Source organism: Lissotriton vulgaris, chromosome 10 (assembly GCF_964263255.1).
Source record: "Lissotriton vulgaris chromosome 10, aLisVul1.2, whole genome shotgun sequence".
Lineage (NCBI taxonomy): Eukaryota > Metazoa > Chordata > Amphibia > Caudata > Salamandridae > Lissotriton > Lissotriton vulgaris.
This window is the reverse complement of record NC_141698.1, coordinates 17,174,964-17,188,705: the sequence shown is the minus strand read 5'-3', so window position 1 is coordinate 17,188,705 and position 13,742 is coordinate 17,174,964. Positions and strand designations below refer to the sequence as shown.

At 48.9% G+C, this 13,742-nt stretch overlaps 1 protein-coding gene across 2 annotated transcripts in view; it reads left to right on the top strand.

Moving 5' to 3' along the window:
* The window catches only part of LOC147684339 (rho GTPase-activating protein 4-like), a 222,074-nt gene extending 214,458 nt beyond the window's left edge, over positions 1–7,616 (top strand). For both annotated transcript variants that reach the window (XM_086940241.1, XM_086940240.1), the window contains one exon: positions 5,367–7,616. In XM_086940241.1, the coding sequence (XP_086796367.1) occupies positions 5,367–5,597 (231 nt within the window). In that variant the 3' untranslated portion in view covers positions 5,598–7,616. The remainder of the gene's footprint in view (positions 1–5,366) is intronic.
* The last annotated feature ends 6,126 nt before the right edge of the window (positions 7,617–13,742 follow it).

Sequence of the window (13,742 nt, the reverse complement as noted above, 5' to 3'; positions counted from 1 at the left end):
CGGCTGAAATGCCAGAAACCGGTCCCCGGTAGCTTGTTTCCTTCCCAGTATAAGAATTGGCTTGGTAGTTTGGTCTGCCCTGTTCCCATGATGCACTGGGCCAGGGTCAGACTAATTTGCATATAGCCAAGTTCTGAGCTGGGATGGTGCAGTGACCTGAAAAACGGTGATGGATAAAGCCCTGATCTTTGGACTGGGTAAGAGTGGTCTGCTTAATTCAGACACTGTTCATCACCACCCCCTTTTCTGAATCATTTTTGTCCACCATAAGCGTGGAAGGGTATACTCAGATGTGAGTCCCTAGCTCATTGCACCATCAGGATTCAAGCAAGCCGGGCCGAAGACGGCTGAAATGCCAGAAACCGGTCCCCGGTAGCTTGTTTCCTTCCCAGTATAAGAATTGGCTTGGTAGTTTGGTCTGCCCTGTTCCCATGATGCACTGGGCCAGGGTCAGACTAATTTGCATATAGCAAAGTTCTGAGCTGGGATGGTGCAGTGAGCTGAAAAACGGTGATGGATCAAGCCCTGATCTTTGGACTGGGTAAGAGTGGTCTGCTTAATTCAGACACTATGTTCATCACCACCCCCTTTTCTGAATCATTTTTGTCCACCATAAGCGTGGAAGGGTATACTCAGATGTGAGTCCCTAGCTCATTGCACCATCAGGATTCAAGCAAGCCGGGCCGAAGACGGCTGAAATGCCAGAAACCGGTCCCCGGTAGCTTGTTTCCTTCCCAGTATAAGAATTGGCTTGGTAGTTTGGTCTGCCCTGTTCCCATGATGCACTGGGCCAGGGTCAGACTAATTTGCATATAGCCAAGTTCTGAGCTGGGATGGTGCAGTGAGCTGAAAAACGGTGATGGATCAAGCCCTGATCTTTGGACTGGGTAAGAGTGGTCTGCTTAATTCAGACACTCTGTTCATCACCACCCCCTTTTCTGAATCATTTTTGTCCACCATAAGCGTGGAAGGGTATACTCAGATGTGAGTCCCTAGCTCATTGCACCATCAGGATTCAAGCAAGCCGGGCCGAAGACGGCTGAAATGCCAGAAACCGGTCCCCGGTAGCTTGTTTCCTTCCCAGTATAAGAATTGGCTTGGTAGTTTGGTCTGCCCTGTTCCCATGATGCACTGGGCCAGGGTCAGACTAATTTGCATATAGCCAAGTTCTGAGCTGGGATGGTGCAGTGAGCTGAAAAACGGTGATGGATCAAGCCCTGATCTTTGGACTGGGTAAGAGTGGTCTGCTTAATTCAGACACTATGTTCATCACCACCCCCTTTTCTGAATCATTTTTGTCCACCATAAGCGTGGAAGGGTATACTCAGATGTGAGTCCCTAGCTCATTGCACCATCCGGATTCAAGCAAGCCGGGCCGAAGACGGCTGAAATGCCAGAAACCGGTCCCCGGTAGCTTGTTTCCTTCCCAGTATAAGAATTGGCTTGGTAGTTTGGTCTGCCCTGTTCCCATGATGCACTGGGCCAGGGTCAGACTAATTTGCATATAGCCAAGTTCTGAGCTGGGATGGTGCAGTGAGCTGAAAAACGGTGATGGATCAAGCCCTGATCTTTGGACTGGGTAAGAGTGGTCTGCTTAATTCAGACACTCTGTTCATCACCACCCCCTTTTCTGAATCATTTTTGTCCACCATAAGCGTGGAAGGGTATACTCAGATGTGAGTCCCTAGCTCATTGCACCATCAGGATTCAAGCAAGCCGGGCCGAAGACGGCTGAAATGCCAGAAACCGGTCCCCGGTAGCTTGTTTCCTTCCCAGTATAAGAATTGGCTTGGTAGTTTGGTCTGCCCTGTTCCCATGATGCACTGGGCCAGGGTCAGACTAATTTGCATATAGCCAAGTTCTGAGCTGGGATGGTGCAGTGAGCTGAAAAACGGTGATGGATCAAGCCCTGATCTTTGGACTGGGTAAGAGTGGTCTGCTTAATTCAGACACTCTGTTCATCACCACCCCCTTTTCTGAATCATTTTTGTCCACCATAAGCGTGGAAGGGTATACTCAGATGTGAGTCCCTAGCTCATTGCACCATCAGGATTCAAGCAAGCCGGGCCGAAGACGGCTGAAATGCCAGAAACCGGTCCCCGGTAGCTTGTTTCCTTCCCAGTATAAGAATTGGCTTGGTAGTTTGGTCTGCCCTGTTCCCATGATGCACTGGGCCAGGGTCAGACTAATTTGCATATAGCCAAGTTCTGAGCTGGGATGGTGCAGTGAGCTGAAAAACGGTGATGGATCAAGCCCTGATCTTTGGACTGGGTAAGAGTGGTCTGCTTAATTCAGACACTCTGTTCATCACCACCCCCTTTTCTGAATCATTTTTGTCCACCATAAGCGTGGAAGGGTATACTCAGATGTGAGTCCCTAGCTCATTGCACCATCAGGATTCAAGCAAGCCGGGCCGAAGACGGCTGAAATGCCAGAAACCGGTCCCCGGTAGCTTGTTTCCTTCCCAGTATAAGAATTGGCTTAGTAGTTTGGTCTGCCCTGTTCCCATGATGCACTGGGCCAGGGTCAGACTAATTTGCATATAGCCAAGTTCTGAGCTGGGATGGTGCAGTGAGCTGAAAAACGGTGATGGATCAAGCCCTGATCTTTGGACTGGGTAAGAGTGGTCTGCTTAATTCAGACACTCTGTTCATCACCACCCCCTTTTCTGAATCATTTTTGTCCACCCTAAGCGTGGAAGGGTATACTCAGATGTGAGTCCCTAGCTCATTGCACCATCAGGATTCAAACAAGCCGGGCCGAAGACGGCTGAAATGCCAGAAACCGGTCCCCGGTAGCTTGTTTCCTTCCCAGTATAAGAATTGGCGAAACGGTGATGGATCAAGCCCTGATCTTTGGACTGGGTAAGAGTGGTCCGCTTAATTCAGACACTCTGGTCATCACCACCCCCTTTTCTGAACCATGTCTGAGCGGAGCGCAGCGTCGTTCTGTCACTTCAAGGTGGTGGGGTGAATTAATCAGCGCAGTGCTGCACGGCCCCACCTTACGGCACCCAGAAACACTGTTATAGAAAAGTTTTCTGTATCCAGTCTGGAATTTTTTTAAGAATTCCAGCATCCACTAAGGGGGCATCGTGTGAGAACAGTAGTATCCTGAGCCATGAAACCTTGAGCAGTAACAAGACCAAAGATGGGACATATTGTTTAGCAATTCCTGGGCGCCCATCCTCCGGGGCCTGGCAAAACTCCTTCAGTTCATTCTTGGGCGCTTTCAAGATTAAATGAATTATCGCCCCCTTGTTTTTCACAGCATCATATCATTTTATTTTACACTGCGCACTAGGGTTAGTTACAGACGTGTTTTCAAGGATTTTTACAGTTCATGTTTGCTTTGGGCTCCATATAAAATATAAAAAATATTGAGGAGAACTAATTATCGCCAGGCACCATGGCTGAGCTCAGTCTTATCTGCTTTTTGACTGTCCACAGCGAGGTCATCCGAGCTACTCGAATAGAAAGGAGGAGCGTGTGAGAGGTGTGACATGGTCCCAGAGACATTTTTTAATTCAATTTGAATGTTATTTTTATGGAAGTAAAGGTTTCAAGTATTGTAAAACATGTATTGGTTAAACACATACAATAGTATTGCTTTTGAAAACAGATAAATAAATGGCATTGTCATTTACAATGCCAGTAGCTTAATCTCTCGCAAATGCCACACACAGACCCACACACACACAGAGCCCCACAAGATGTGATCTAGGGCAATTCTTCAATCAGGACCGAACAATTTATAACTAATCTACACAGTGTCTGAGACCAAGGATGCAACAAGTAGTGTGCAAACACTAAGTACACTATAGGCTATATGCATACCTACAGAATGTAAAATCAATGAAGCATGACACCTGCAAGGGTGTGTGAGGGCCCTATTTCCAAAATGGAACTACTTCCTTTGTAGGGGCTCCTTTTCTATGACCTACTCCCCTTTGTCTCCTTTAGGAAAAGCAATATCAGACATATTCATCTTACTTCTTTTGAATTAACAAATAAGCTATTCTGATTGTCAAACTCTATGAATTTTAAAACCTCATGTTAAAGAAAGGTGTACCCTATGAATGCGTAAAGACGTTCTGGAGCTCTCTCATAAACTGGGCCGGAAAGCCCAGTGTTGCCAGTACTTTCCACAACACTGCCTAGTGTTCCAGGTCCAAGGCCTTCTCTGCCTCCGTTAGATACTCAGTTGCTTCAGGAACAAAGTGTGTGTTGTGAGTTCATGTACATATTTATTAAGCATGGGCGGAAAATCCGTTCCGCTCGCGGATTTTCGGTAAATTCGCAATCCGCGAGATTCGCGAATTTCCCGCAAAATCTGCAAGCGGAACGGATTAGGTCAAAAGTTCAAGCTGACTTTTTGTAACTATTTTAGAATGGCGCCGGCAAGCTGCTAGAGCCTCTAAAATAGTTACAAAAGTCAGCTTCAACAGGAAGCACTGATAAAGTAAAGCAGGTGCTAGAGTTGAAGCTCAAATTCAGTTACACAATCATTAATCACCCCAAACTTGGGGTGATTAATGACTGTGTAACTTAATTTGACCTTCAACTCGAGCACCTGCTTTACTTTATCTATTAGTGCTTCCTGTTGAAGCTGACTTATGGCTGAGGGCAGAAGGGCACAAAGTGGGACAGAGGGCATGAGTTAGGCAGAGGGCAGAAGGGCACAGAAACCAGTGGGGCAGAGGGCAAAAGGGCACAAACAAGAGTGGTGCAGAGGGCAGAAAGGCACAAAAACAAGTGGTACAGAGGGCAGAAGGGCATAAAAAACGAGAGGGTAGCAGTGATGAACCAGGCAAAAAAAAAACAGCGAACACGCAAAGCGCCCCGCAAACACGCAAAGCTCCCCGCGAACACCCGCAAACACACAAAAATAAAAAATCCGCAAATTCGCACAAACTCGCGGATTGCGAATTCGCAAATCCGCAAATTCGCGGATCGCGAATTCGCAAAATTCGCCCCTACTTAATATTTATTAAAATGGGTGAAAAGGCTCTTCATAGAAAATTTGTAGAACCAATTTATGAATAAAAACATAGCCACTCAGGGCTCTAGGCCATCACACTGTTAAAAGACCAACTTGTTCGGTCCACTATACCAGACTAAGGCGGGGGTCGGGGGAGGTTATCCTTCGTCTTCCAACAAATTTAAAAATCTCAGAAAAAGACCTTTTAGCATGAAATGTGTATCCTGTTGAAAAGAGCATTTGTTCTGCTAGGATCTATTGAAATTTATATTAACTTATGTGGAAGATCTTTAACTAATAGGACCTCATGTTGATTGTGTTGGGCACTTGAATAAGTCACGTTGTTAAGCTTGGAGATTCATGTTTGCTTTTGTTTTGTTTTCAAGGACGTTACCAAGAACATGAACTCTGTATTCAAGGAGCTCCTGGTCAAAGCAGTCTTGAAACAAGGCGCAGATGAAGGCAACATTGCGGAACCTCCAGATCCGTCGAAAGTGGCAGGAGGCGGGGGCTCCTCCGATAGCAAGCCTGCCAGCTTCCCAGATGCGGCCAAGGGCAGCCCGGCCACAAAGAAGGGCCCACAAAGCAAGCCACCCTTTGGCATGCGGAGCAAGTAAACGCCAGCGCGCTAAGAAGAGGGAGACGCCTCTATGAGCAAAGGCCCCAAACAGGAAGGCAGTATCACCACATGCCCTGCCTGGCACCCTTTCTCACCAGCTTTCATTGTTCTCCAACCGGCCCTTACCCTTTGGGCCAGGATTGTGACCAGCTACAGCGTTTGTGACTTGTCCGATCCATTGCGGTCATTCCTGGCGGTGCCGGATGCACCTTTTGAGCACAGGGAAGGAAGGAAGGACAAGCAGCATAGCAATAAGCAAGCACAAAAGTCAGCACAACTCAGGAGGTGCAAGTGGCAGGCCACTATTTGCTAGGGCTTCTCTCTCCTCCATTGTTATCATCCCACCGCAGCCATCAGTGCTTTCGCCAGGGTGGACTTTTCAGAGAGAGAGGTCACCGTACTGTGGACCTAAGCTACAGTGGCAAGCATCTTCTTTCATGACTCTGCCAGTTGCCCTGCACATCGCCCTGTGCACGCTTGAAGTCTCCGCTCCGTAGATTTAATTCCAGTGTCCTCACTTCAACTTCTCGCTCTTAGTGTTTGCCTGTCTGTGCGCTGTTTCTCTCTGTTTTGATGTTCACTGCTCCTCTCTTTGAGCATCTGTTCCCAGTGATTTAGGCCACTGCAGATGCCTGAAACGCTGCCCGTGTGACTGAAATGCCCAGTGGGGCCATGAGTGTGTTCACTCCTGCATCTCTCTGAATGGCTGTAGAAGTTACTTTGTGGTGTGGGGTGTGTGGAAAGCAGCAGTAGTCTGTGGTTGTATTTCTCTGTGATCTACATGTCTATTGAGTGCAGTGTTTACCCACACTTGACTTAGAAGCTATTCTGCTTTTAAAGTGAAAGCACATGCCCAGGCACCTAGGAACAGGTGCCTGGCTGTCCATGCTCTGAGCAGATGTGTTTGTCTTTCTATTGTACCTTGTCTTGGCTCCTAGACTGTGCCCCACTCTCTTGCTCTAAAGGGGAACCTCAAATTGCCCCCACCTGCTTCATGTTAGCATTTGGCATCTTTTGCATCTTTATTTCCCCAGAATGGCCTCCTTTCTAGATTACCACTTTGCTAGAATAGCCCTGCAGGGAATTTTTGACCAGATTAAGGATCTAACCGGATTCCCACACTGGAAGCAAATATTAAAAGGCAGGTAATGTCCTTGTACTGATGCTCTTTGTACCCTTGTTTGAGAGGGCACAAGACCCTCCTTGGCAGAGACATACCCCAGCCTTGAAACAAGCACAGGCCAATGCACCAGAGTAACACAACCACAGCTGTTTTGTGCAGCAAGCTGACTGGATGCCTTGTTCAATGGGCAGATGGCATTTCCTTGAAGGGGAGGGGCTTAACTGGAATCTTGAAGGTGGCCACCAGGTGGCTCTCTGAGCTATAAACTGAGAGAAGCCTGGCTTCTCAGCACTGTTAAAGGATTACACTGAGATTCATCTATATGCTGTATTGGGGAAATTACAGAGGGTGACATACTCACCCAACAACTGATATATTTTATATATAGTGGGTGTTTTTCTACTTTTGTTTTTTAATTTTCAGAGTGATGCAGACAAAGTGTTCAACTTTTGCCAAATATTCCAGACTTTCCCCTGATAATCAGGACAGGCAGTGAGCTTAATACTCGGTAATGGTGGTCCTATGCGTGTTTCCATCCTCCTGAAAGAACCATCTGAGATCACAGCATAGTATGAAGTACATGGTGGGTGACCCCATTGTGTCTTTGACTCTGCCCTGGAAGAAGAGAAGAGAGGACTGCATATTTGTTGAATAAACTTACATTTAGCGTTATGAGTTGTGGGGTTTGCGAGGGGCAAAAGCACAATGTACTGCAAAAAGCACAGCGCAAACTTGCAAAAAAACATGTGAAGTTGGTCATTTGATTGCCTGGCGGAAAGAGTTGACGGAAGGATTAAACACCAGCAATTCTCTGCCTTGCTCATCTCACCCTTGCAGACCTTCTATGCCCCCTGTCATTCTGCTAACTGGGACATGAAATAAATAAACAGAAAAGTATTTATATTTCTAGTGTTTGTTCCTTTGTTCCTTGTTGTGACCCAGTAGTTTCCAAGGCGTTCTGTGTGCCTTGTTCCGTCTTGATGGTTTTGACACTGATGGCTTTTTGATGAAAGTCAGGAATGTTGCTGCACAGGGCATTCATGATGCAGAGAGTAAACCCTCCTCCTTGCATACAAGACACACCAAAGTTCTGTAGAAGCCACAGGCTTGAACTATTTATTTTGACGTTTCTGATTAATGCTTCTAACAGCAGAAACTTCAGCTTACACTATCGCCCAGATGCCAAACTAGATCTAGAGTTTTTTTTAGCAGTGCTCCCACTCGCTGGTAGGTGGCGTTTTGCGGCTCAGAGTTGCCTCTGATGGAGTGAGCTGCAGGTCAGTGCCACCCTTGCACTCTGGTGTCAGTTTCTGTCCATTTACGCCTTCCGATGGGGACCAGGAGCTCTGCTTCCACCTTGGTCTGCCTTCCAGCTCTTAAGAAGGTTTTCACACTGTCCCAGGGATCAGTGTCTCCCTTGAAATTGACAGGATTCAAGCTATGCCATGACTGCAGGAAGCAAATGTTGCACGCGGTCTGCCTGTGTGGCACTCCAGGCACCACTCGAAGTTGTGTGATAAATGTGCCCTAATACAGTCTTAGGTGATTCGAGACCGGGAGATGAAGTTCTGTAGTAGGGGATCTCTGTGTATAGTCATAATCTAGTGAATAGTCCTGCCCATGTGCGGGGACCCCGGAGCAATCAAAAATAATCTCTTAAACTGTCTTCTGTGCAATCCTGCATAGACACTTAAGAGAAAATTAAAGACAATAATGCAGCCTATACCTGTAAGGCTACGCTGTCCAGGACTTCAACTAGAAATGCAAAGGAAATTCCACCAATATGACCTGTAACACAGTCTGCTAAGCTTCACCCATAGAGAAACTTCCCCTTAACAAAATCCTTGGAATGATCGAGAGGAAGGGATGGACAGACAAGACCCATAGGCTGCCATTATATGTCTGGAAAAGGGATACTGTGCCTTTAAGGAACTCTCCAGAGACCCTCGGTATCCCATGATGCACAGCAAACTCCTTTTACTTTCAGTTCTTTTTTCCGGCTCCTGCTAGCAGGACCCTGGAGCATTGAGCTCTCCCTTTTTGGGTGTTAAAACAATTTGTTGGCACTTTTAAAGTGTTGAGTGTTTCACTCGACGTCTTTTGGCTTCTTCCTTTTGCTGAAGTTTTTTGGTAGTTCTGGTCACTCTTCTGTTGAATATGCCAGCCCTGTTCGACAAGTGTCCTGAGTGTCCCAGGAAGAAGGCCAAATCAGATGCACACAGAGTGTGTATCCTCTGTCTCCCTTCCTCTCATGTCCCTGAAGACTGTGAGATCTGTCAAGCCTTCTCCAAGAGGACCCTCAGGGAAAGAAAGAAGATTTGTCTTCAAGGCCTGGAGCTCCGGAGACAACAGGAATCAGGTGGGTCTGGGCATGGAGGGTCGTCCTCTGCCCGTGCTGTGGCCTCTGGGGGGCTCCCCAGTCAAGAACAGGCCAGGAAAAGACACAGATCTCCGTCGACGTCGAGGACTTCGGCGTCGAGAGGGATGACTACTATCTGCTCCCAGCCTCCCCAGGGCTCTCGGTTGAAGCCACGTCGCCGTTTGACATCAAGGGGACCAACGTCGAGACCTCGGACGAGGTCGACGCCGAGGACTACATCGACGTCGAGACACCATCGACGTAGGGATGGGTATAAGAGGCATTGGCACTCCCCGTCGAGGCGACACCGCTGCTCACCGTCGAGGTCTACTCGACATTCGATGTCGAAGAGAGGAGAGTCAACGTCGAGGGATGTATCGTCGTCGAGGCGTTCGACGTCGAAGAAGGGATCGACGTCGAGGAGGCAAAAATCGACTTCAAAAGGCAGATCAAGAGCCAGGACTGTATCTTCGGCCTCAGTGGTCAGCCTATCCTCTGTTTCCACGAGGCCCCGGTCGCGGCAGCCCCGGCGCTCGTCTGGAAGGAGATCGGCCTCGAGGACATCCTCTTCAAGGCCTGCACAAAAGAAGAGGAGAGTGGTTAGGGCATCTGAAAACTCGCAGACCTATTCGCCATATAGGCTCCGGACGCCCACGCCTCCTCCGCCTCCTCTGTTGCCTAAGGAGAATCCTCCTCCGACTCCTCCTCCTCCTCATCGTCCTCCTCCTCCACCGCGACCTCCTTCACGTTCGGTGTCGTTGCCGCGTTTTCCATCGCCCCTCACGGGGTCTCCAAGACCTAGAGGTCCGGTTCTGCCTCCGCAGCTTCCGCTTCCTGTCCGGCCAGTGGAACGCTCGAGGCCTAGGAGGTCGAGATCAAGGTCTGGAAGGAGACATCGGTCAAGGAGTGACCATCGCTCGTCAACACGGTCCAGGCATCGCCGCCTTAAGGACAGGTCCAGGTCCCGTCATACGGATTCCTCAAGTGCCTTGGAATATTCACCAACATTGTCAGATTCCCCAGTTACGAGAGTGTCACCGGTGGATGACATTGTGTCGTTCCAGGAGGTATTGTTGCGAGGGGCAGCGAAGCTGGGGATTACCCTGACGGTCCCCACACCTTCGACATCTGTGATTTTTTTAGACCCTACACAAGTCTCGACCCTTGCTGCCCTTGGTGCCAGGGCTAGAGGAGCCGGCAATGGAGCTCTTCCTGACGCCGGCGTCCACTAAATCTACCCCTTCCCGGCTGCAAAAGAAATACAGACCACTAGATTCGGATCCGGCGTTCCTCAGATCGGACCCAGTGCCGGACTCGGTGATAGTCACTGCGGCTAGGAAACAGCACGCTACTGCCCCGGCCTCTACGGTGCCTCCAGATAAAGAGAGCCGTACGTTGGACTCTGCGGGACGTAAAGTATGCAGTACGGCTGCTACGTCGATGAAGGCCGCTAGTGCGGCAGCTCTCCTAGGTCGGTACGACCGATCGTTATGGGAGTCCCTGCAGCAATTCCTGGAGCACCTTCCTAGGGACAAGAGGGAGGACTTCCAGGAGATCATCAGCGAGGGTATGATGGTCTCCAACCAGGTGATCAGCTCTGCCGCAGATTCCTCCCTCCTGGCGGCTCATGGCTACTGCCACGGAATTAACCTGAGACGTCATGCCTGGTTGCGCCTGACTCCACTAAAACCGGAAGCGCAACAGAGAGTAGCCAACCTACCTTTCTCGGGTGCTACTCTTTTTGCAAAACATGCGGATGAGGAGATGGCCCGGATGAAGGCGGAGGCTAAAACCCTGACGGCTGTCGGGTTGGAAAAGCCGAAAGAGCAAAAGAAGACCTTCCGTCCTTTCCAGAGACGTTTCGGTGCCCAGGGAAGAGGGCAAGGTCGTCAAGCTGGTCAGCAGCAACAGCAGCAGCAGCAGCAGTATCAGCGGCGTCCGTTCCAGAAGCGCCAGAGGGATAGAGGCGGCCAGCAGTCCTCCTCGACGCCTAAAGGCCAGGCCGGGTCTAGGCCCTGAGGTGCTACTTCCCCTTCGTTCGTTACCCGCTCCGGTGAGGGGAAGCATACAAAATCACTTGGCAGAGTGGAGAAAAATTACTCAGGACAAGTGGGTGCTGAATATTGTTTGCAATGGATAGTCTTCGTTTCGTCAGCCCACCGCCAGCGATTCCACCGGTTTGCTCGCAGTTCCAGCTGCGCAAGCTCCAAGTGGAGGCCGATACCCTATTAAGAACAAGCATTGGAAATGCAATAGGTCTCGCATCATTAGAGTTAGTGCTTTTAGAATTGTTTATGGGTTTTTTTTTGTAAATCTTTAGCATTTTTGTTTCTTGTAGCCAATGCTAAAGAATTACAAATAAAATAAGTTCTCTGGCACTTGAAGTACTTCTCTGTGTCTATTTCATTTCTACTGTTGGCGATTAAATTTGGGAACACCACTCGGGTTACTTTTATAAACAACATATTTACAGCCTTCCGTGGCTGATCTGGTCTACACAATACCGGATTCTACTGAAAAATGCAAAATAATCAGTATACGATCTCAATATTTATAGTTACAACACAAAATAAATAAAGCAAAATGTGGTGCATGATCCAGTTGAATAACGAACATCTTGAAGTAGTCAAATTTTAACTGTTTGCAACTGACAGTATTCTGAAAATAAGTATTTAGTTTGGAATTCTAAAAATAAGGAGTTCTTAAAAGCGCTGAATGACGACCACATCGGCAATTCTAAACGAATGAAATATGCAACTTACCAGCTGGATATCTGAATGACGGAAAGGCACCACGATACGTGAGTGGGAAGCTTTCAGTCTACTACCGCTGGGGTTGGTCATGGGGGAGAGGGTGCAAAGACTATACATTCGCCGCATGTACAGTCCATTTATAATTAAGTGGTACTCTCGGGTTATAATTTAACGCATTGTTGCAAAGGGAACCTATGGGATGCGAGTCTGAAACACAGCCAAAACAAACACGCCAATTTCATTTAAGAAAATGTAAACGTGGGCTCAAAAACTAAGCAAACAATTTGTAGTTGCCTCTGTCCGAATTGGCATAAAAGGTCCCACACACTGTGACTCCTTGGGACCTTGTGAATCTCACAGTCTACCAGTAGGCACAATATGATCCACAACCCCGCATCCACTTTAGGCAGACCATGTGTGTAGCGATTAGAAAACTTTCAAATGCAAATGATCCACGTATAGAGAACTACGAGGAGTTACCCGTTCAACGTGCCAAACGCTTGGTATCATCATCCAAAACTCGCCCCTCCAACTGAGCAGCTATAAAATAACAAGCTTCTGTGTTCTGCGACACGGCGGGCAGGGGAGGGGGCGGAGCGGGGAGAGGTGCGACACGGCAGGCAGGGGAGGAGAGTAGGAGGAGGAGGGGGGCGGAGAGTAGGAGGAGGAGGGGGGAGGAGAGTAGGGGAGGCACGGCCTAGCGGCCGTGCAACCAAGAAGTGAGGGGGCGGAGCTGGGGGAGGCTGTGAGAGAGAGAGTGGGCAAGGCAGGCGGCTGGGGGCATGTGCACGCGCTTTTAAGCTCAATGCGCATGCGCATTGAGCTTAAATTTCACGGGCACTGCAAGGAATCGCCACGATTCCTTGCAAGTTGGTTAAAGAGTGTTTAAGCCCCCATAGTCTCGCAAGCTCGATGCGCATGCGCATCGACAGGCGAGACCTAAAAAGGGCGATGGAAGACGTCCCTCTGTCTCAAAGGGGAAAGGGTCTTTACTCACGGTTCTTTCTGGTACGCAAGAAAGACATGAACGAGTTTAGGCCCATTCTGGATTTGCGACAGGCAAACAAATGGATTCGCAGAGAAATGTTTTGCATGCTGTATTTGCACCAGATCTATCCTCCGTTGCAGAGGAAAGACTGGCTTTGCGCAATAGACCTGCAAGATGCATACTTCCATGTGCCCATTGCACGGAAACACCAGAAGTTCCTGCGGATCCTGGTCGGCACCAATCTCTATCAATACACCGTACTACCGTTTGGACTGAAGTCTGCTCCCAACACTTTCTCAAAGTGCATGGTGGTGGTAGCAGCGCACCTGAGAAAGAACAAGGTGTTTGTCTACCCGTACCTGGACGACTGGCTGATCAAAGCCTCCACCTTCCAGGAAGCGTAATTTCACTTCAACAGGACGGCAGTTCTGCTGAATCAACTGGGGTTGCGCATAAACATGTCCAAGTCTGTTCTGACTCCTGTCCAGTGCCTGCAGTACTTCGGAGCCTCCATCGATACTCTGTCAGCAAGCGTGTCTCCTTCGGAGGAGAGACGCTTATCTATCCTTCGGAAGGCTCAGGCTCTCATACCTGCTCCATCTACGACAGTGAGGACGGTGTCTTCTCTACTGGGGTCGATGGCCTCTTGCATCTTCCTCACGCCACATGCACGGCTCCACATGAGGCTGCTGCAGGAATGTCTGGAGGACCAGTGGGATCAGAGGCGGGGGAGCTGGGACGACAGGATCAAGCTGTCCCTTCACGACCTACAGTTCCTGAAATGGTGGTGCTCAGCGGAGAATCTCCTCAAGGGGGTTCCATTCCACAAGAACATTCCGAGTCAGACTATCGTCATGGATGCTTCTCTCCTCGGATGGGGAGCGCATTCGGACCATCTACAGATCCAGGGAACGTGGTCC